This window comes from Eulemur rufifrons, chromosome 1 (assembly GCF_041146395.1).
Source record: "Eulemur rufifrons isolate Redbay chromosome 1, OSU_ERuf_1, whole genome shotgun sequence".
NCBI classification, from domain to species: Eukaryota; Metazoa; Chordata; class Mammalia; order Primates; family Lemuridae; genus Eulemur; species Eulemur rufifrons.
This window is the reverse complement of record NC_090983.1, coordinates 74266654-74289040: the sequence shown is the minus strand read 5'-3', so window position 1 is coordinate 74289040 and position 22387 is coordinate 74266654. Positions and strand designations below refer to the sequence as shown.

The 22387-nt window shown below is 35.0% G+C and overlaps 1 protein-coding gene across 1 annotated transcript in view; it reads left to right on the top strand.

Moving 5' to 3' along the window:
• MBD5 (methyl-CpG binding domain protein 5) overlaps positions 1 to 22387 on the top strand; it is a 124651-nt gene that overhangs the window by 62110 nt on the left and 40154 nt on the right. Inside the window, exons 3-6 of the mRNA XM_069472915.1 lie at positions 8627 to 9299; positions 12772 to 12874; positions 13927 to 14107; positions 18325 to 20460. Of these exons, the coding sequence (XP_069329016.1) occupies positions 9187 to 9299; positions 12772 to 12874; positions 13927 to 14107; positions 18325 to 20460 (2533 nt within the window). The 5' untranslated portion in view covers positions 8627 to 9186. The remainder of the gene's footprint in view (positions 1 to 8626; positions 9300 to 12771; positions 12875 to 13926; positions 14108 to 18324; positions 20461 to 22387) is intronic.

Here is a 22387-nt window from a genome sequence, read left to right as displayed (position 1 = left end):
GACCAGCCTGGGCAAGACCCCATCTTTACAAAAAATAAAAAATTAGCAGGTGACAGGAGGCTGAGGTGGGAGAATCGCTTAAGCCCAGGAATTCAAGGCTGCAGGAGCTATGATTACACCACTGCACTCCAGCCTGGGTGACAGAGTGAGATCCTGTCCCTAAAAAAATTTTTTTTAAAGTTTTAAAAAGTTCATAATTGCATATGAATTTTATAGTATGTTTTCCACTTAACAATATCTGAATCCTTTCTCAGTGCTATTAAAATTTCTATAACATAATTTTAATACCTGTGTATAACTAACCACAATTGGATACTTACTATGTGCTAAGCACAGACGCATTAACTTATTTTTTCCCAATCATACAAGGTTATAATCTTCATTTTATAAGAAATTTTAAAACTTTCCCAAGGTCACAAGCTAATAAAGGGTAAAGCCAAGGTTCAGGCCCGGACAGTCTGCCTTTAGAGCTCTCAGTCTTAACCAACAGTGCTATATAGCCTCCAAATACTATAATTAAAGTTAACACCTATTTTAGACTTTCAAATGTTTTTAGTATAGTTTCTGGCTATTTGAAATAATGTTTATGATCCTGTGTGTTGGCAGTTTAGACTGAGCTCAGCTGGGCCAGCTCCTTCCTGTTCCACATGGTGTTGCCGAGGCTTGCTTACATGTTTGGACTGGCTGAACAGCTGGACTTCTGTCTCCACGTGATCTCTCATCCTTCAGAGTGCTAGCTCAGGTTGTTCACTTGTTAATGGCATTAGAAAAAAGAAGACTAGAAGATGCAAGGTCTCTTGAGGTTTAGGCTCAAAACTTGTACAGTTATCATATGCCTTTAATTCCATTTGTCAAAGCAAATTACAAGGCTAGCCAAGATGCAAGGTGTGGAGTAATAAATTCCATCTCTGGATGAAAGGAACCGCCAAGTATTTGTGGCCTTTTTGCAATCTACCACATTTAGCATTTAGTTCTCTGAAGACTTTTATGTGACTAGAATGTATAAGTTGCTAGTCATTTTTTGCTACAAAAGTAGCAAAAAATGGCCTGGTACAAATAATCTTCATGACCATACATAAGCACAGGCCAGGATGCTTGCTACCTTGACTCTGAGCACTGGCCTCACCCTCGGGAGCCTGTCTCTACACCCTCAGAGTGCGTGAAAAATATAACCTTCCTACATGAATGTGATGATCCCTCATTCGCAGACTGTGAACTTTTTCGGTCTTCTGCACTGAAAGGGCAAGGACATCTGGAACTAGATAACTTCAGTTATCAGAGCAGGAAAGATATGCTTAATTAGGGTCTCCAGATATAACTGTATAAAACAAATGTAAATGAGCTGGAGTAGTTTGGGTGAATAAGTGGAGCCTGGCAGAGTGATTGGGTCTCTTACAAAGGTATCTGAGAGGTATGTTTTGGAGGAAGTGACTGCACAGTGAAGATAAGCAAATGGAAATGATAGCAAAAATGAGGCTAGTCTATTGCATGGTTAAAAAAAATGAAAGAAGATATAACTGTAAAATAAATATGCTCATAAATGAAAATACATGGCTTGAATAAATAGGTGAAAGGTGAAACAGATGGGGGAAGGTTGGATGGGCGACTCACTAGGTGCTGTGAAGGAGCTGTTTGAATAGTTAATATGTGGGTGAAGGATAATTGGGAAGGGGAAATGTCATTTAGGGTTACTCTAACAAGCATAATTTAACCAATAATGATGGAAAGATTATGAGCATGTTCATTTATTATCCAATCAAATGATAATTATGTTGTAGCCACTCAGACTTTACTCTCCAAAATGCTAATGCTAATGTTATTTTTAATCCAATCATATCTGTTGTTCTGTGTATGTATTGTTTTGGAATTTAACGATAGAGGCAAGTCTTATGTGGGTCTTGTTCTCAATTGGAGAACATGAGGTATTTACTCTTGCAAATGGAGGAATGGAGTGGACTTCTTTTTTATCTTTGAATAATTTATGAACTAAGTTTATAATCATAATAATAGAAAAAGTATAAATGATGATTTAGACTTATATAACATCAAATATCCATGTTTTACTTAAATTTGCATAGTCTTATCTTGATAAATCAATAATTCATAGTGTGTTAATTTTGTCGCACTGTGTATCCAAGTATCTCCACTGAGCACAAGATCAATGTGTGATGTCTTTATCAACATTTTAATAGCATTAACTCACAATATCACATGACTCAAAGACCAATTCAAGTTTGTTTAACATTATTCAGAAGAATTTAAGACATGTGACATTACTTAGAAAGATTTATGAAGATTGGGTATTATTTTCATGAAGTTGTAGTCTCTGGTATTTAGTCTTCATGGTTGTTTTGAGTGTAACTTTTAAAATACACAATTAACACTGCATAATGTAATGAATTTGTCCTTAGGTTGCTGGGAATGTCAGTAAAGCATATCGAGAAAAATTATCTATTACTTTAATTAGCATTCTGTTGAAGCATAAGTTTAATTTTTATATTGTTGCATTTATTTATGTTAGGGGCTCCTTTATTAATCCAATTAAAATGTGTACATAAACCACTTAATAAATAAAACTCTGATACACTTTACAAATAAAGTTTAAAGTTAGCATACTAGTTTTCTTAGAAAGCCTGTCACACATTTTCTGCACAGAAATTATCACGAAGAGATTGTGAAATCATTAGGGAAAAATCTAGAGCAAAAGGTCCTTTTTCTATTTTATCATCGTGCATACTCAGTAGCTTCTTTTAAAACCCTCTCTTTCATTTTAGATATATGTATTTGTAAAATTTTATAAGCATACATGGTAAAAACTAGAAGGTAAAATTATGTTGACTAACTAGAATATGCACAATCTTTGGGAAATATTTAAGCACCTACTCTATGCCAGGGCCTATCCCAGGAACTGGGAATATTGGAGGGACCTAGAGAGACAAGGTCCCTGCTCTGAGAGTGCACCTTCATGTGGGGTGAGATACTCAGTGAACACACAAATAAATGATAGCAATAGTGATAATAGTCAGATAATGAGAAGTGTCAGTGAATTAACAAAGTATGAGAGAGTACCTAGGTTTTACTTTATAGTCTCTTTGAGGAAGTGATACCCAATTTGAATTCTGAAGAAGCCAATGCAAACAAGAACATCAAGTCACTAAAATTCAATTCACCAAAAGCCAATGTTCAGAGACTAATTTGTGTAGAAAGGAAGCAGGAAAAATGAAAACATTGGTGGAATCGAGGCAGATATCTCCCTCAGAACACACGCACGTGCATGTGCACGCACACACACATTTTTTGGATTTCATTATTATTGCTGCAGAACTGTTTGTGAAATAAATATAAATTAAGTCCTCAGTATAAGATCTGTCCAGATCCTGAGTGTTAGTGAGAGGGAGGGTGCCTTTTATATCACAGTATCTTTTATGTTTTTAACTTATGTTTATTGGGCATAAAAGAAGCCGTATGGACAGAGTGGGTCATTAGGGGAAGTGAGAGGAAGATGTTGTGAAATGTGTATTAATAGATTTTTAAAAGCATAGTAATAGTAAAGTGTTAAATTTCAAAAACAAGAGAAACTGTTCAGTTTTTATAATACAAACTATAAAAAATAATACTTAACTACATCTTGGGTGATGAGTTTATATAGAAGATAAAGTTATCAGAATCATGGAGGCAAGTAGAATAGATTTTAATATTATTTAGCAGAAGAAGGTATGCATGGGTTTCAAAAGTTTGAGAAACATGGTCTGAGATGCTTTCCTAAAACTAGCCTGCTTTAGCACTTTAAGAAATGTATCAAAGGCCCTAAAGTTATGCAATTCTATTTTAGCAAGTCATTCTAAGTGAGTTATCAAGACAGGCATAATTTATGTACAGGACTATTTCTTTCAGATTTATCTGTAATTGTGAAAGTTTGGGAGAAAATTTTATGTCTACCAAAGGAAATAAGCAAATAAATTATATACATCTATCCCAAAAAACTCTATCCATCAATTAAAGGTCATGTTTGGAAAAATATTTAATGTCAGAGTCCAGGAAGGAAAAAAATACAAAGTAGTAATAATTCAGTATGTAAAAGAAAAAAGACACACATTTATACAGAGAAAATATTTGGAATCAGTATACAACTACTTTGAAGGGCAATTTGGTAGTACCTTTAAAGTTGAAAATGTGCAGACTCTACAACCCAAACCCAGCATTAGTAAGACTGATATACCAATAGGTGAATAGTTTCTAATGTGATACAGTACTGTTCAGATGTTAAAAATCACTGAATTGCAATCTCACTATTAGGTTCAATGTACAGTATTCTGGTAACAGGTACACTAAAAGCCCTGACTTCAACATTATACAATTCGTCCATGTAACAAAAAACACTTGTACCCCCTGAATCTATTGAAATATAATAAATAAATAAATATTAATTTTATCTAAAAAATAAATAAAAATTACTGAATTAGACCTATATTTCTGCAACAGAGATAGATCTATATATCTCAACAGAGGTAGCTCCCAAAACATGTTGAATTTTAAAAAGCAAGTTGCAGAATTATATATACTATTTAATAGTATTTATGTAAAATTTCAGAACTCATATAACAGTGCCAAAATTGTTTATGTATACACATACGGGAAATAAACATATAAAAGCATGGCCTGGGTGGATACAGACAGAATCGTGATGGTGAAAGGAAGTGGAGTGGGGCTGAAAGGGAAAATGTGGTGGGGGTGGGGGATAGTATTTATCTTCATCTGTGATATTTTCTAAGTCTTGTATTTTAAAAAATAAGCAAAAACAGCAAAATGTTTACATTGTAAATTTAGAGTGGTGGTACACTGTTTATTATATTAAACTTGTTTTTTATGCGAGCTCTTGAAACTTTCTGAAAACAAATGATTGAAAAATATATCAATGTTTGCAATAGTTATTATTCAGCAGTGAGATTACAGTTCAGTTTTTGTCTTCAAACTTCTCTGTATTTTCCAAATTCACAAAATGAATGTTGAGAAAAACAATGCCACTTACAGATAAATGATAATTATATAGTTATTAGATCTCTGCTATAAGGGGGCCCTAAGGCCCTTACAATTGCACTACCTCTGGAAGACTGAAGTAGCAGCAAGAAAAGGGATGACCCCCTCCCTTGATCCCAGACAAAAGGAAGTAGAGGGCTGGCTGCCTGCAAGATGTAGAAATGTAAAACCAGCCTTGTCCTGGGAAGGAAGGCACCAGCACTAGAGTGTCAGACTTGAGCAGGCATCAAACTTGGTGGGCATCTGAATCACCTAGCAGGCTTATTGAAAAATAAATAGATTGTCCCTGGAGTTTTTGATTCAGTAAGTCTGAGGTTGGGCCTGTGAATTTGCGTTTCTGACAAGTTACTGGCAATAATAATGCTTATCTCAGGACCATGTTTGAGAACTGCTGATTTAAGTGAAACCCAGATATTAGTATTTTTGATTACTGAAATGTGAGGGAGACATTTGGCAGGAATCACTCCAGTGTCATTATCTGGCAGATCCACAAATTACTTGATGGAGCGAGCCAGCCAGTCTCGAGAAAGTTGGAACCACATGCAAGAGCAGGCAGACCAAAAACAAAAACAAAAAAAGGCATCAAATAGTAAGAAAGCTCAAAAGTAGGGAAAATGGGAGTGGATGCAGTCTAATGATTGGAGAATACTGAAGAGATTTCTTTGGAAAAGCAAGATAATAAAACAGGCATGAAAGATTCTGTAAAAAAAAAAAAAAAAAAAAAAAAAAAAAAACAAGGTCAGTCAGCAGGGTCTGTAGCTATTTGACAAAACTCGGAGTCCAGGAAGGCACAAAGTCTATGCCTTTTTCATAAGCACTGGGACTTTCATTAGACCAGGAACTCCTTGAGAACATGGACTGACATCTTCCTCTTTCCCTTCTGTCCTTCCACATCAAGCCGCTCATTAAACATTACACTGGGCTTTGGATAAAGTGGTGTCTTACTGTCTCCGGTCAGTTCGGGCTGCTATAACAAAATACCATAAACTAGTTAGCTTATGAACAAATTTATTTCTCACAATTCTAGAGTCTGGGAAGTCCAAGATCAAGGTACCAGCAGATCTAGTGTTTGTCAAGGGCCCACTTTCTGGTTCATAGATGGTCATCTTTTCACTACAACCTCATGTGGTGGAAGAGGTTTCTCTTGGGCCTCTTTGACAAGTGCCCTAATCCCATTCTTGAGGGTTCTGCCCCCATGACCTAATCACCCCACAAAGACCCTATCTCCTGATACCATCACCTTGGGGGTTAGGATTTCAACCTGTGAATTTGGGGGGGATACAAACATTCAAATCATACTTCTTACCATCTTTGTACTTTCAGTACCAAGCACAGTACCTAGTACATAGTAGTTACTCACTAACTGTTGAGCGAAATGTGAATAAACATATACCTGGCCAGCAGTAGTCATGGTCAGAAGTGCAGTGAGTGAAAGACAGAAATAGGAACTTATGCCTGCAAGTGGGCCATTTCTGAGAGAAGCATAACATGGTGGAGTGGGCCCAGCGATGCAAATTACCAGCTTGATTGGGAGTGTTACCACTTGTCACTTTTCTTTGTACCCTGAATTTTTCCCAATAAATGTTTGCTATTTTTCCTGTTGCCTGCCAGCATTTGCCACACCCATACCCACAGTTTCTGGTTTTCAGTTAAATAAGAATATGCTTCACTATAGCACCCTTAACCTGTCTCAGAGCCAAGGCTGCAAATAAGACATATGCTTGAATACATGATGGCCTTTACTATAAGGTAATCTCCTGTTTCCCTAATGAGAAGATCCAAAAAAAGGTTTTGGGCCAACTTAAATATGTAGTCGTTTAGGAATGCAGATTAAGTAGTTATGTGTCTGTTTACATTATTTAATTTGTTAATTGATTAAGTTCTACATGCATACTTAAAACATATTGTTTAAAATAATACATCAATTTTTTCATCTAAATTTTATGTAAAACCATTTTAATTTAATACTTCCAAATGAATCTTAAGTCATTTAATAGTTTTCCATGGCATATCATCTTCACTTCCATTTTAGTTGTTTGAGATATATTTTTTGAATCTGTGGATAATGCTGTCACTGGAAATATTTATCACAGAACCACAAGTCCCACTCTTTTAACACTAGGGTAATTTTTTTTCATTAATCGTTTAGTGTATTTTCATGAGTCCCACAATGTAACTACATACTAGATATTAAATTGATCATAGGAAGGCTTCTTAACAGCAACAAATAATTCTAGCAACTGTGGCATCACATTCCCCACAGAATTAAGGACTAAATCTTAAAATTTACTTGCCATCTTTTTTTATTTAACAGCTTTATCGGCTGGGCATGGTGGCTCAGGCCTGTAATCCTAGCACTCTGGGAGGCCGAGGCGGGCGGATTGTTTGAGCTCAGGAGTTCCAGATCAGCCTGAGCAAGAGCGAGACCCTGTCTCTACTAAAAATAGAAAGAAATTATATGGACAGCTGAAAATATATATAGAAAAATTAGCCGGGCATGGTGGCGCATGCCTGTAGTCCCAGCTACTCGGGAGGCTGAGGCAGGAGGATCACTTGAGCCCAGGAGTTTGAGGTTGCTGTGAGCTAGGCTGATGCCACGGCACTCTAGCCCAGGCAACAGAGCGAGACTCTGTCTCAAAAAAAAAAAAAAAAAAAACAGCTCTATCAAGGTAGCCTCTATAAGCATTCCACACTGTCATTGATTACTGCCGTTTCAAGCTAGTATGTCTTCCCCAAACAGCACCTTGTGATTTAACAAGAGAATTAAGAGAGCACCCTATAATATAAGAGATTTTGTAAAATCTTTACTATAAAGCAACTCTCATTATTATATTTAGTAATACTGGGGTAAACCTTCTCTTATATTTGGAAATGTACTAGAGGTTTATTTCCTTTTCATTTTTTCCCTTTTTTAAAAAAAAAGAAAACTTTTCTTCTTTAGACCAATGCTACATATGATTATATTCATCAGGTGCTGGGCAGGTGGGGGGGGGCGTGGAGGAGATGGGTAAACTCCTAACTAATGGGTGCTGAGAGCACTGTATGGGGAATGGGCATGCTTGTAGCTCTGGCTTGGGCATTGCAAAGGCATTATATGTAACCAAAATGTTTCAACTCCCATAATATTCTGAAATTTAAAAAAAAAAAGAAAAGAAATAAATGAATTGGAAAAAAAAGAAAACAGAATCAAACGGTCATGTAGTATTAAGGAGTGATCAAAAGGTGACTGGATTAACACACAACTTTCCAGTTTACAAGTCATAAGAGATGATGGATATATTTTTATTTCAGATTAGAAGGAGGCTGTGTGTGTGTGAGTTTGCATGCTTGTGTGTGTGTGTAATGCCATAATTATGGGTCTATCTCTAGTAATTAGAAAGTTGCATGTGGTAAAGAGCAAGTAAATTGGTTTAACTGGCGTAAGTAGATTAAGTTGGAAGAAGAAAACAAGTTGAATTTGATGTGATTTTGATGGCAGACGACATCAGAGTGGTTGGGTACACTTAATAGTTTATTCTGTTTTAAAATTTTTCAGCTTCTTAGTTTTTCAGCATTAAATATACAGTTTACATATTTACATATGTTTCAGGCTACATTATTGGAATTTTGAAGTCATGAAAACATCAGATGAACCAACCTGCAACACTTTGGATTCAGATTGGAAGATAAAGAGAAAGTTTAAAGAATGTGGCCTATAAAGGCGGGTAGTACCTGGAAATATTAACCGACTCACACTGTAAAAATGAGAGGTTTCTAAATAATAGAAGTTGTTTTAGTCCAACATCGAAGTTCAAGACAAAATGTTGAACTAAAAACTTTACACTCCTCCCTCCCCCACTTCAGACAGGTACCAGCATTGGTGAATTATGATTTTCCTTAGTTGGAAGCACTCATTTTTACCCATGTAGACCATCCTTAGGAATTAAATATTGGTTATTTAATGTAGATTATAATGGGAAACTGATTTTTTCCACAATGGCAGATTTCAAGGACTTGGTTCCAAACTGAGCCGAAGCTTCCCCATGCATTTTGTACAGTCTGGGAAAAACTGTGCTGCACTGGCCCATTTTTGAAGGCCATCATGCTCTGTAATATAAGGATATCATCTTATTGCTGATATCTTTGGAGAGTCCCAAGCAGACACAGAAAATGAATGGAGGCAAGGAGTGTGACGGAGGGGACAAGGAAGGAGGCCTTCCAGCTATACAAGTTCCTGTGGGTTGGCAGCGTCGTGTGGATCAAAATGGAGTGCTTTATGTCAGGTGAGCCCTTATTATTACATTTGGTACCTCCGAAGTTGCAGTCCCAAGATTAAGGAGGTAGAGACTGTTCCTCTTTAAGGAAACAAAATATTGTGACTCACAGCATCTCAAATAAATTGGAATAAATGACTTTTGTGCTAGAAAAATATGCATTTTTATTCCGCACTGTTTTGCAATGTAAATTGCCTTAGATTACCAGAGAGAATTTGTATGCATTATTTGTGTTTACATAAGGTGTCATTCTGCTTATCTCTGTAACAAGGATAAAGAAAAATATGAAGATTTCTAAAAGAAACATACAACCATCATTACCACATTCACAATAGAATGTAAAATACTAGAAATAGACCCAATGTCACTTGACAGTATCACTCTGTCCTTCAGGGTACTTCTCCTGGCTTGTTTGATAATAACATTGAGTGTTTCTATCTATAAGAAGTTTCGATTATTAGACTTCTTAATGCCTGATGGTAACTAAAAGTAAATTTCTCATTTTTTTCTGCACAGTTTTTAATCTATTTCCTTGCAGGTAATAGTAAAAATGAAAAAGGCATGATGGAGATGGCTCTTCATCTTAAAAGTAAAAATCACACAAATGAAATGCCTGCTCTTGTAAATTTTGATTGAATATATCTGTTGTACAATAAGTTGAACAGAGTATCAGAATTGTTGACAAGGATTTTTAGTCTTATTTGTTAAATAATTGGCATCTAAGTTCCTTACTTTATAGTTTCTCAATAAGTATCTGAAAGGTTGGGATATCATAAATTTTCCTTGTGATGTAATAAAAAACTATTAGAAATAGACTCAAACTTTTAAAAAAAAATCACATTGCATCATTAAATTGATGTTATTACTTTCAGTGTGACTATTTGTATCCCAGCTTCAACAGAATTCTCCAGTTCTGCAAAGATGTTATTTATAGAAATGAGGTATTTTCGGTTATATAAACACAAACGATTTCATGCCACAACAACTCAGAGAGTGAATTCAGAGTCTATTCTGAGTTTGTTGAGTTTGTTTGTTTTGTGTAAGGCATTTCTTAAGGCAAACTTAATTACCAGTTGAAATTCTTTTGTCACATACATTTCATTTCCGTAATATTAAAGATGTGCTCTATATTAATTGGGGTGAAGGGATAAGAAAGCAGGGAATGTAGACCTCATCCCATGGTAGGTAAGATGGGCAAGGACACATGGGATCACTTTTTCAATGTGTTCCCATTGCCAGTGCCATTAACAAAGTGCCAGAAATACCTTGCTATAAATGTAATATAGTAAAGTATCAGTGGTACATGTTTATATTTATGGTTGTTCTAGTTTGTAAAGAGTGAATATATATTCAGCTTAGAGCTAATGACTCTAAAATCTGAATAATTTTTTTTATTTCATCTCTGTGAAAGATAAATCAGTTTTTCAGATTTCTGAGAACAAAAACCAAATTAATTCTAGGAATCAAAAACAAAGTTAAGGTCATGATTTTCCAAGTCTGACTAGACTTTACTATCTTATAACCCTGTTAGTATGAGTTCTCCAAATCCAAATCTGTACACTGAAAATTATTTTAGAAACTAACTTTCCCAGAGTAGGTAAAATACTTTCAAATTAAATTAAGCCAGCATAGATTTTATTTGTTTGTATATAACTGGTTAAATTACTACTTGAACATTTATAGGACTCTAGCCCTCCTTTTTAGCTCCCTTCTCAATGTGCAGTTTGCTAGTAATTTTTAGGTTAGTCTCTGGCTGCTTCTGCCTCGGGGTGGCATTGAGGCTGCATATTAAATTTTCCACCTACTTCCAGTCTTCTAAGCTTTGTGCCATAAGACTTGTAACTATTTTTTACATTAATTATTACTCCAAAAAGTTAATTAAAGAGTTACAACCGAAGGAAAGAACCCAACTGACTGATTGAGAGGAAGTGTTTTTAAAGTGTCTGGAGTACTATAATAGAATTTAGGAATTCTTACCTTCATATTTAATTTTATAATTAAATTCCTCTAAGATTCAATCCGTACACTTTCTTTAAAGTGAAAATGTTGGGTATTTCCTTTTCCTCAATTTCATGAATTCTTCACATGAAAAATCAGTAAGAAATTTTTTGGTGACTTTGTTTTATTAAAATTATAAGACCTCCAAAAACATCTTGTTGCCGCTCAGTGCTGTGGAATTCCAGTGCGTAATGTGGAAATTATTATTCTTTGCATATCATATGAAAAACGTAGCCAAATAAATGAGTAATTTGACAAAGTTGAGAATTTTCATGTAGATATTCTACATGCATACGTCGCTCATATGATTGTCCATAAACAAAATATGAATTACATTTTAAAGCTGGTTCATTTATAGATAAAAATGATAAAATAGAATACCTGTGTTTTTGTAGAGACAGAATATTCTATGTCCAGTAGTATATTGCTTTGTGTATGAAATGGAGAGTATTATTTCTGGATGAATTTGATCAAAGGGCTTAAGTGAAGGTTTTGCTGACTAGTCATAAATAAAAGATATTCTCAAATGAAAAGTATATAATTTCAAAGCAATAATATGCATTTAAGTTATAAAATTGACATGTTAATAATAAAAGTCCTAAAATGCAAATTGCCCATTTTAAACTAACCCCCATTTTAAATAAAAATCAAAGACTTCACCTGTCATCTGAATTGGCACTTAATCTGTGGACTTCAACTTTATCAGTATTCACGTATCTTACTGACTTTTGTGGTCTGAAGGGTGGTAACAATGACACACCTACGCAGTTACCATACTGAAGACCTGCAAGGCACCTTTCTGCCACCTAAAACCCCATATCCTCAAAATTTCCTATCTTTTGTCAGCTCTGCTTGATTCCTCTGTCCTCTGTGCAGTTTGGCTCTTCAGAATAATTTGAGCTGGGCTGCACTGATCTATCTTCAAAGAAACACACGGGTGAGGGGGAGAAAAGAGAAACCTATTTTTACGTAGGGACAACTTGGTTCTAGATTCCAAGGTAAACCAGGAAGAACTTCTTAGCTCCAACTTTTGTTGACTTGCCAAATGTCTGGTTTGAACCCCAATATGTTCCTAAATTTCAGTTTTTCCTCAAAGAGCTTTAAAAGTAGATCTTCTAGTTTAAAATGATAGTGATTACTTTTATGTAGTTTTCTTGTACCTTGTTCCTTTCTACCTGATTCTATCCTTTCTTAAGAATAGCATTTTTACCCTCTTTAATCTACTCTTGGCTTTCAAAATACTTTTATTTAATTTTCTATGAAGATCTGTATTTTTCTGAGAAATATTTTGGTTCAAAAGAAAGAGCAATATTGTTAAAGGCTATAATTTAGTAGCTAACATAATATTGACAAAGAAAATGCTTTTCCCGAGTAAGAAAATATTATCCTATGAAGGACAGTAAGAATATAAATTATGCCTTTTCTTCATATAATATGTGCAGTCAAAATTATTTCCTGATGTTTTTTAAAACTATTTTTACAGTCCCAGTGGGTCTTTGTTATCTTGCTTGGAGCAGGTTAAAACATACCTGCTTACTGATGGAACATGCAAGTGTGGCTTGGAATGTCCTCTTATTCTTCCCAAGGTAACAATTTCACAATAGATCTACAGCAGTTTTTTATTTTTTAGGTACTTTGTATATTTGCTTTTCTCATTTGGCATTTTATTTTTTATTACTTCTCAGATCATACATTTTAATTCTTTATCTAATTAGACATCTTTTGCATGCATTTTGGAATGCTTAACGATTATGAAAAATAGTGCACATCCAAGAGTCATTTTCAAAGGTGTCAAACCCTATATTCATATTAAATATTTCATTAAAACCACCTTTGCACCATTTTATTAGAGCTATACCAATGCTTAGCATTTAATAGTGCAATATTTTCTTTCACTTCTGTAACTGCTCAAATCTGCAATGTTATTTTTAGCACTGGTGTTAATAAATCTGTCACAAATATTCCTAAAATCACAAAGCTGAACCCTCATAGCCAAAATATGGAGCTGTTTTACTCCTCTGCAAGATAAAAAGTAATATCATTTAAAATGGCAAAATATCATTTGCTGTAGAAACACATCATTATTCTCCAAATGTCTATTATAATGCTAATTTTAAAACAAAAAGGTTAATAGACAACTTTTTCCTTTTTATTTGTATGTCACCACATTCCCAAAAAAGGATTTACATAATAAATAAGATTTTTTTAAAAAGTAAATTAATAGATTTTTTAAATCAGTAAAAAGGTAATGTTAATATAGTAATAAAATGATGCCAAAGAAAAAGCATGTAGAAATGTCATAGCTTTTTATTTTTTTAACTGTACCTCATCTGTTTTTATACTGTTATAACATCAGGAAGTCTCTGAGAACTTTATCAGATACTATATCTTTTCATATATTAATCTTGGCTATCTTAGAGTTAGGATAATAGTCATTATTTACTTTGCCACTAAAAACCGTGAGTTCAGCAGAAGTATTTATTAGTTATATAAAGTTGCTTTCTTAAATTTAAAAACTTGAGAAAGTTTTATTCAGATTTATGGCTTAATCTGTGCACAACTTTTTTTTTAAATAAAGGGATCTTTTTATTAAATGTTTTTACAGACATATTCTAAACAAAGGCTGTGCTTTTTCCAGGTGTTTAATTTTGATCCTGGAGCTGCTGTGAAACAGAGAACTGCAGAAGATGTTAAGGCAGATGAAGATGTCACAAAGCTATGCATACATAAAAGAAAAATCATTGCAGTGGCCACACTTCATAAAAGCATGGAAGCCCCACATCCTTCTCTGGTGCTCACCAGTCCCGGAGGAGGAACAAGTATGTAATATGGTGAAGGGTTTAGGAATTCTCCTCCCTCTAGAGAAGGAGTTGCTAGAAATCACTTTGCCAAGCATTTTCTCATTCTGCTTTTCAAGCATGCAAATGCTTTTAAAATTCTGTATGTCCTATCATGTTATTACAAATAGCAAATTAGTTCTGAAAAATTGCCATGAGATTATTTCCCTCATTTCTTACCCAAATCATCTAACTAAATAATCAGAATAAACACTGATTGGTACATACAAATGCTCTGCAGGTGTGTAGAGCTGAACTAAGGAAAGAAAAAGTGCCCTTGGTTTTTAGGCAACGAATGTAACAGCCTTTTTCCCAGGGCTGGATTGGAATGTGTGGTATCAAGTCCCCAAAAGCAACCTAACAATATTGTTGTATGCTAGCGATATTATTCTTTCAGTTACTTAATATCTGTTAATTGGACATGTCCTAAACAGAAGTCATTTTGCTGAAAAGTTTTTTATATTGCCCCCTCAACACACACACACACACAAACACACACTTTTTAAAAATATTTCAAAGCTGCAGAAAAATTACAAGACTAGTTAATTGAGTACCCTTCACCTAGATTCACGAATTAACATTGTATTGTAGAAGTTGCAAATATTGTGACAATTAACCCCCTAAATATTTCAGCACACAAGGACATTCTCCTACATAACAACAACCTAATTATCACATTCAGGAAATTTAACACTGATACAATGTTATTGTCTAATATCAGTTTATATTGAAATTTGTCCAATTGTCTCAATAATTTCTCATAGCTTTTTTAAAAAAAAAATCAGTCTATTCTTCAAATCCAGAATGCAATCAAATATTGTGCACTGCATTTAGTTGTTAAATTTCTTTAATCTACATCAATTCCCCAGGCTTTTTAAGTCTTTCATGAAATTTTTGAAGAGTCCAGGCCATCTTTGCAAGGTGTTCCTCAATTTGGATATGCCTGATTGTTTCCTCATATTTATGCTCAGGCTAAACACATTTTGGTAGGAATACTGCATGGATGATGATAGGTCCTCACCAGGAGGCACATAATGGCAGGTTATCCCATATTGATGACATTAAGTTTGATTGCTTGGTTAAGATTGTATCCATCAATTTTTCCATTGTTAAGGTACCATTTTCCCTTTATGATTAATGTGTACTCTGTGGAATTATACTTTAAGACTGAGGAACTTCTTTTGTGAGAGCTAGAACATGAATTTCGTCCAAAATATTATAATCTACTTAACATTTAAATAATACCTCAGAAAAAACTATGACTAAATAACAAAGCATCTCTTTATGAAGGATAAGTGATACTGTTCTGCAGAATTCTGAATAGTGATGATGAGTGTAGCCTATAGTGATCAGAGAGGCTTCATGGCAGAACTCAGATTTGGACCAGCCTTGGAAAATATAGGATTTAGACATACGAAGGGAATAGAAAAAATCTCCTGAATAACAGTATAATTAAGGAATGATGTGGAAAGTGACTTGAGTGGAAGATTAGAAATGTATAGGCATATTGGGGCCAAATTATTGAACACCTTGGATGCAAAAAACAGTTGAGCAGTTGCCACATCATACAGGTAATTAAAAGATTTGCACTTAGAACTCATGTGAAGAAGCAGGGAGAGACAAATCTGGTGATTATTAGCATAGAGCTCCTTTCCAATAACCATCTAACCTTTAAACTTTAACAGGAATAATCAGAAAAAATTTCGTCCACTAAGGTATGTAAGAAAAAAAATCTTTTAGGGAACTTTTCTTTTTCTTTTAATAAGCTACATTTTTTAAATTGAAAGGTATTGCAATAATTTAAAGACATATTTAATAGTCACAAATTACTTAAAATTTACCTTTATCCTGCCAGCTTGATGTAACTGTTTTCATTTTTGCATATTACCTTGCACATGTGTTTTTACATACTCTTATTTGTGGCTGTTTTCACATCACATTATTCAAATGGTTTTATCTATTTCTACAGAGTCTACCTTATTGCCTTTCCAAAGACCCCAGCAAAATCTAGATCTAGGTACTTTGTCATACCTATACATACAAGTTTAATTATTGAAATTAAAGGTAAATATTTAACTAGTACATCTCCACCCTCTTTTAAAATGGTACACTTTATTTGATTAATTACTTTTACTAGCTTCAGAAATAGCATTTATTTTAATTTCTTAATTTTAAACTATGTTATCGTAAAATTGAGAGTTAAATAATTAAAAGTTCAGAAGACTCACATAGTAGTTTTCACCTCTCTTTACTTAAATACATGAACATTTATTTTGTCTATGTTTATTCTTTTGAAAGGTCTACTTGAATATACATTAAAGCACTTTTTTTTTTTTTGTAGAGGCAGGGTCTTGCTTTGTTCCCCAGGCTGGCATTGAACTCCTAGCCTCAAGCAATCCTCCTGCCTGGGCCTCCAAAAGCACTGGGATTACAGGCATGAGCCACCATGCCATGCCCATGAAAGCACTTTGATGGGTGCCTAGCATTTACACTTGCCAACTCTTGTATACTTCAGTTCCTATCGAAACTATCTAAACTCCGTTAGTTGAATACAAAAATATCAATGCCTATATTTTTAATCACTGAAATATCTCCTTAACAAGAAAATAAACTTCAGCTGAGTTTATCTGCTGCAATTCTCTTATATCATTGGTCCACAACTTTTGATATATTATATCCAGAAATCACTCTATCAAAGAACCCCCACCATGATAGAATCAAAAAGTCCAAAAAAACATATATTCGCTTTATTCTCTAACTACTTGAATGCACCCTATGTAGACTTCTGTGTACTCCAAGTTGAGAACTATCTTCAAAATTATTATGATATTATTTGACCTGTATACTCTGTAGCAAATAAGAGAAATATATTTATCTTAAATGTGTAATTATCCATTTAAGTAAGTATACCTCTGATTGCAAATGAATATATCTAAACTTGCTTACATTGTAAGTCTCAAAATAGGTATGGCAAATATATAATACAAAAGATGCCACTGTCATCTCCTGTGCATGTGATAGACTCATTGGTAATTTCTCATGGAGCCCAGCTAGAGTTCAGCATCCTTTTCAACACAACCCTCTAAGCAGCCACCACCAATTGATAGGAATTGGCATACGAAATAAATTTTATTTGCCATCTCCGTTTTAGAGGGCACAACTTTATAAAATAGTTAAACACCCTTTGGGGCTAGAAAACTTAAACTAGAATTCTGACATGATAGAATGAAAATTCTGTATGATGAGCCAGCTTTCTTTTGTTGCCTGTATTCTATCTGATCTCCAAAGAAACTGAAGGGATTCCAAAAAGCCAGAGAGAGAGAAATGCACTCATGTAAAAAGAGAATACTCAATTGGAATGCAGTACCAAAGGTTTTAGCACTCCAACAAAATTTTACATGAGAATTCTATTCTAATAAAAGAATTGCAATCTTTTACCTAAGTTGACTAAGGCTTTTTTTTTTTTTTTAACAATAATGACTAACTAAGGGCAAAGAAATGACAGTGTTACAGACATGATGTGAAGCTAAGCATGATTGTAATATCACTGCATTTATTCTTGTTATTATTCCAATTATGAAAGATTTGGAATCTCCTTCATTTAATTCACAGATATTAAGATTCTGACTCTTACAGTGAAAATGTTGAGATACGGAAATATTACTATAACTGTTCTAAGAAGGTTTCAGTAAGGTTACAGAAACATTTATCATGTACAAATTTTCTGGTGGAAATAACAGTTCATTTAAATTACCCAAGATAATACTATGCCACACAGATTACAATTTTCTATTGTAACTGTGTTCCTAAAATTTTCAAATACAACAAGATAGTAACATCACCATTTCTATCTGGGCTGCCAATCTTGATTTTGCATATTCTAAATATTATTAGAATGGCTGATGTCGTTACGTACTGATTTAGATGCCCGTGCTTTCTCAACAGAAGTAAGCAAGCATAACGAGTAGTTACTGAGGACCACTGATCAACTAAAGGAGAATAATGTCCATTTTTTAAATCAAAGTTTAATATAGCATGTAGAACATTTTTTTAATTACATAGAATCACAGCTTTTATTTTCTAATTTGTTTCCAGATGCCCTTCCTCTCTGTCTCTTCCTGATTTCCTCCTTTCCTTTCCTCCCTCCCAACACAAAAGAATTGAAACTAACAGAATTCTCTTTTTCTCTTTCACATCAGATGCAACTCCAGTAGTACCTTCAAGGGCAGCAACTCCAAGATCCATAAGAAATAAGTCTCATGAAGGAATTACAAATTCTGTAATGCCTGAATGTAAGAATCCTTTCAAGTTAATGATTGGATCATCAAATGCCATGGGAAGGCTATGTGTACAAGAACTGCCTGGAAGCCAACAGCAAGAACTCCACCCTGTCTACCCCCGACAGAGATTGGGCAGCAGTGAACACGGACAGAAGTCTCCATTCCGTGGCAGCCATGGAGGCCTGCCCAGCCCGGCGTCATCAGGTTCCCAGATTTATGGAGATGGCTCAATCTCTCCAAGGACTGACCCACTTGGAAGTCCTGATGTTTTCACAAGAAATAATCCTGGTTTTCATGGAGCTCCCAATTCTAGTCCTATTCACCTGAATAGGACTCCTCTTTCGCCACCTTCAGTAATGCTACATGGTTCTCCTGTACAGTCATCCTGTGCAATGGCTGGAAGGACTAATATACCTCTTTCCCCAACCTTGACTACAAAGAGTCCAGTAATGAAAAAACCAATGTGTAATTTTTCAGCTAACATGGAAATACCACGAGCAATGTTCCACCACAAACCACCCCAAGGCCCACCTCCCCCTCCTCCACCTTCTTGTGCTCTTCAGAAAAAGCCATTAACATCTGAGAAAGATCCACTTGGCATTCTTGACCCTATTCCTAGTAAACCAGTGAATCAGAACCCTGTTATCATTAATCCAACCAGTTTCCATTCAAATGTCCACTCTCAGGTACCTGTGATGAATGTAAGCATGCCTCCTGCTGTTGTTCCTTTGCCAAGTAATCTCCCTTTGCCAACTGTAAAACCTGGTCACATGAATCATGGGAGTCATGTACAAAGAGTACAGCATTCAGCTTCAACCTCCCTGTCCCCTTCTCCAGTGACATCCCCAGTGCACATGATGGGGACTGGAATTGGAAGGATTGAGGCATCGCCCCAAAGATCACGCTCATCTTCCACATCATCAGACCATGGAAACTTTATGATGCCACCTGTAGGACCCCAGGCCACTTGTAGTGGTATTAAGGTTCCACCCAGGTCACCAAGGTCAACAATAGGGTCCCCAAGGCCATCAGTGCCATCAAGCCCTTCTACCAAGTCCGATGGACATCATCAATACAAGGATATCCCTAACCCATTAATTGCTGGAATGAGTAATGTACTAAATACCCCAAGCAGTGCAGCTTTTCCTACTGCATCTGCTGGAAGTGGTTCTGTAAAGAGTCAGCCTGGTTTGCTGGGAATGCCTTTAAATCAGATCTTGAACCAGCACAATGCTGCCTCCTTTCCAGCAAGTAGTTTACTCTCAGCAGCAGCCAAAGCACAGCTAGCAAATCAAAACAAACTTGCTGGTAACAACAGTAGCAGCAGTAGCAATTCTGGAGCTGTTGCCGGCAGTGGCAACACTGAAGGACATAGCACTTTAAACACCATGTTCCCTCCTACTGCCAACATGCTTCTCCCATCAGGTGAAGGGCAAAGTGGTCGAGCAGCACTAAGAGATAAGCTGATGTCTCAGCAAAAAGACTCATTGCGGAAAAGAAAACAGCCACCTACCACAGTGCTGAGTTTGCTCAGACAGTCTCAAATGGATAGTTCTGCAGTTCCTAAACCTGGACCCGACTTGCTAAGGAAGCAGGGTCAGGGTTCATTTCCCATCAGTTCAATGTCTCAGTTACTACAATCTATGAGTTGTCAAAGCTCTCACTTGAGTAGCAATAGTACCCCGGGTTGCGGGGGCTCAAATACTGCTTTGCCTTGCTCTGCTAACCAGCTGCATTTTACAGATCCCAATATGAACTCCAGTGTTCTTCAGAATTCACTGACACAGAACATACCTTTAAGAGGGGAAGCCGTGCACTGCCATAATGCAAACACTAACTTTGTTCACAGTAACAGTCCAGTCCCCAACCACCATCTTGCAGGTTTAATAAATCAGATTCAGGCTAGCGGGAACTGTGGGATGCTCAGTCAGTCGGGCATGGCTTTAGGAAATTCATTACATCCCAATCCACCTCAGTCAAGAATTTCAACGTCCTCCACTCCAGTGATACCAAACAGCATTGTTAGCAGCTATAATCAAACAAGTTCTGAAGCAGGTATGGTTTTATTAGAAAAAAGTACCCAAAGGTACTAAACTTTTCTACTTTTTTAAAAATTTGTACCAAAATATTTATTATGATAAGAAATGATCCTTTCCCCATTGTGAAATTCTCTTCATTTCTTTAGTATTTATAATTTTATTTACAGAATGCTAGGGATTTGTCTGTTGGAAAGAATAACAGCTAAGAGGATTCCATGTGTTTCCGTTATTTGTTGTCAATCTGTGTCATTTTGGATATTGTTGATATTCAGTTGGTTGTATAACCATTGGACGCTAAACTGCAAAAGAAGCCATAGAAGGCAGGGTTTCCTGGTTCATGAGACATGTCCTTGGCCTATGCCAATATAAAAGCCGTTTCCCTAGCTTTTGTTTGTATTCAGGTAAATGAAGTTCATCTTGGAAAACCCAAAAAGGCAAAAATAAATGGATATTTTTTTCTTGCTGCTGAACAGAAATAGATGAATGAATAGGAAAAGGTAACTAGAAGTTGTACAAAGTAGAAAGCTGTCTTCTAATGTGTTTTCTTATCCTAGTTTTCTATCCTTTATTATTATTTGTTTGAGAAAATTCAAAAATGGATATTGGCTACTCCCTTTTTAAAAAAAAAGTAATAATTTAAGTTTTCTAATAAAAAAAGGCTTGAAAATCTGATATCCAGAATTTTTAATCTTGAAATTATTATACAATTTTCTTGTAGAACTAAACCCTTTTTACCATTGACAGTAGGTTTTGAACCCAAATTTATTGTATGTCTTCATCCACTATTAATGAAGGAAACAGATTTATTTAAAAGTAAACATATTGGAAAAAGACCTATGTTTTGTGCAATAGAGTCCTCAGAAATTGTTATAAAAACTGTACAGAAGCACTTAAGACATATATACATTAAGACATCCAAAAATTTGACCATGAAAACTTTAGAAAAAATACTCAAAACCCAACACTAATGATTTGTGGGAAATGACAGGGAGGAAATAAAAGACAATTGTAAAGATATTATTCAGATATGAAAACGACGTGCTTTAAAAACCAGATTGCTACTGGAAATGAGAAAACTGCTGAGACTTTTAATAATAAGCTAGTGTGTAGATATGTATAGACTGTGTAATACCACCGTGCTGGAAAAGCATCATAACCTACATATCTTTGTTGCTGATGGTAAAAATCAAGTATTTTCCTTCCTGGTGTTCCCACTTAACACCTGCCATCCTTCATATCTTGTGTTATGTGTTATATTTTGATGTCAGTATTTAATGAAGAACTGTTCAATGACCTCTTGTGTTAAAAGAATATAAGGTTTAGAAGATATTTGAAATGACTAGTGCCTTCTTAATATTCTTAGTTTAAAGAATCTCATGAAACTTTATTTTTTATGTGTTTGCCAGGATACTTTTCCCATAAAGGTCTTCCAACTTTTCACTGACTCATATTCCTTTTTTAGATAATTCCACACAAATGAAAATTTAATCTTATGCATTTAGCGGATTAAATGTATACAAAGTCTATAACTATTTAAAAATATACCGTATTTATTGAGCTTACCTTCAATCATTTTGATGAGACATTGTTAGTCTCATTGTGTTATATAATTTTGATACCCCTTACCTCAATTTACTTCATTTCAGGTCTAAGTTCATATGTGCAAAATGTATGTATTTTATTGATGTATTTCAATTCATCTATAATGGAAAAGACCAACATTTATTTATATTTTTGTTTCTTCTGATGATCAAGTTTAGACTTATTTCATATAGTCTTGGTCATTTATTTTCTTGTTTCATGTATCTCTGTAAAACATCTGACCTGTATTGCTACTGTTGGGGGTGTCAAAGCACACAGGTTAAGAATTTGTTAACATAAGAAAAGTATAAGCATATAAATAGCTAAAAGGGACAAGAATAAATGTCCAGTAATAATATGGA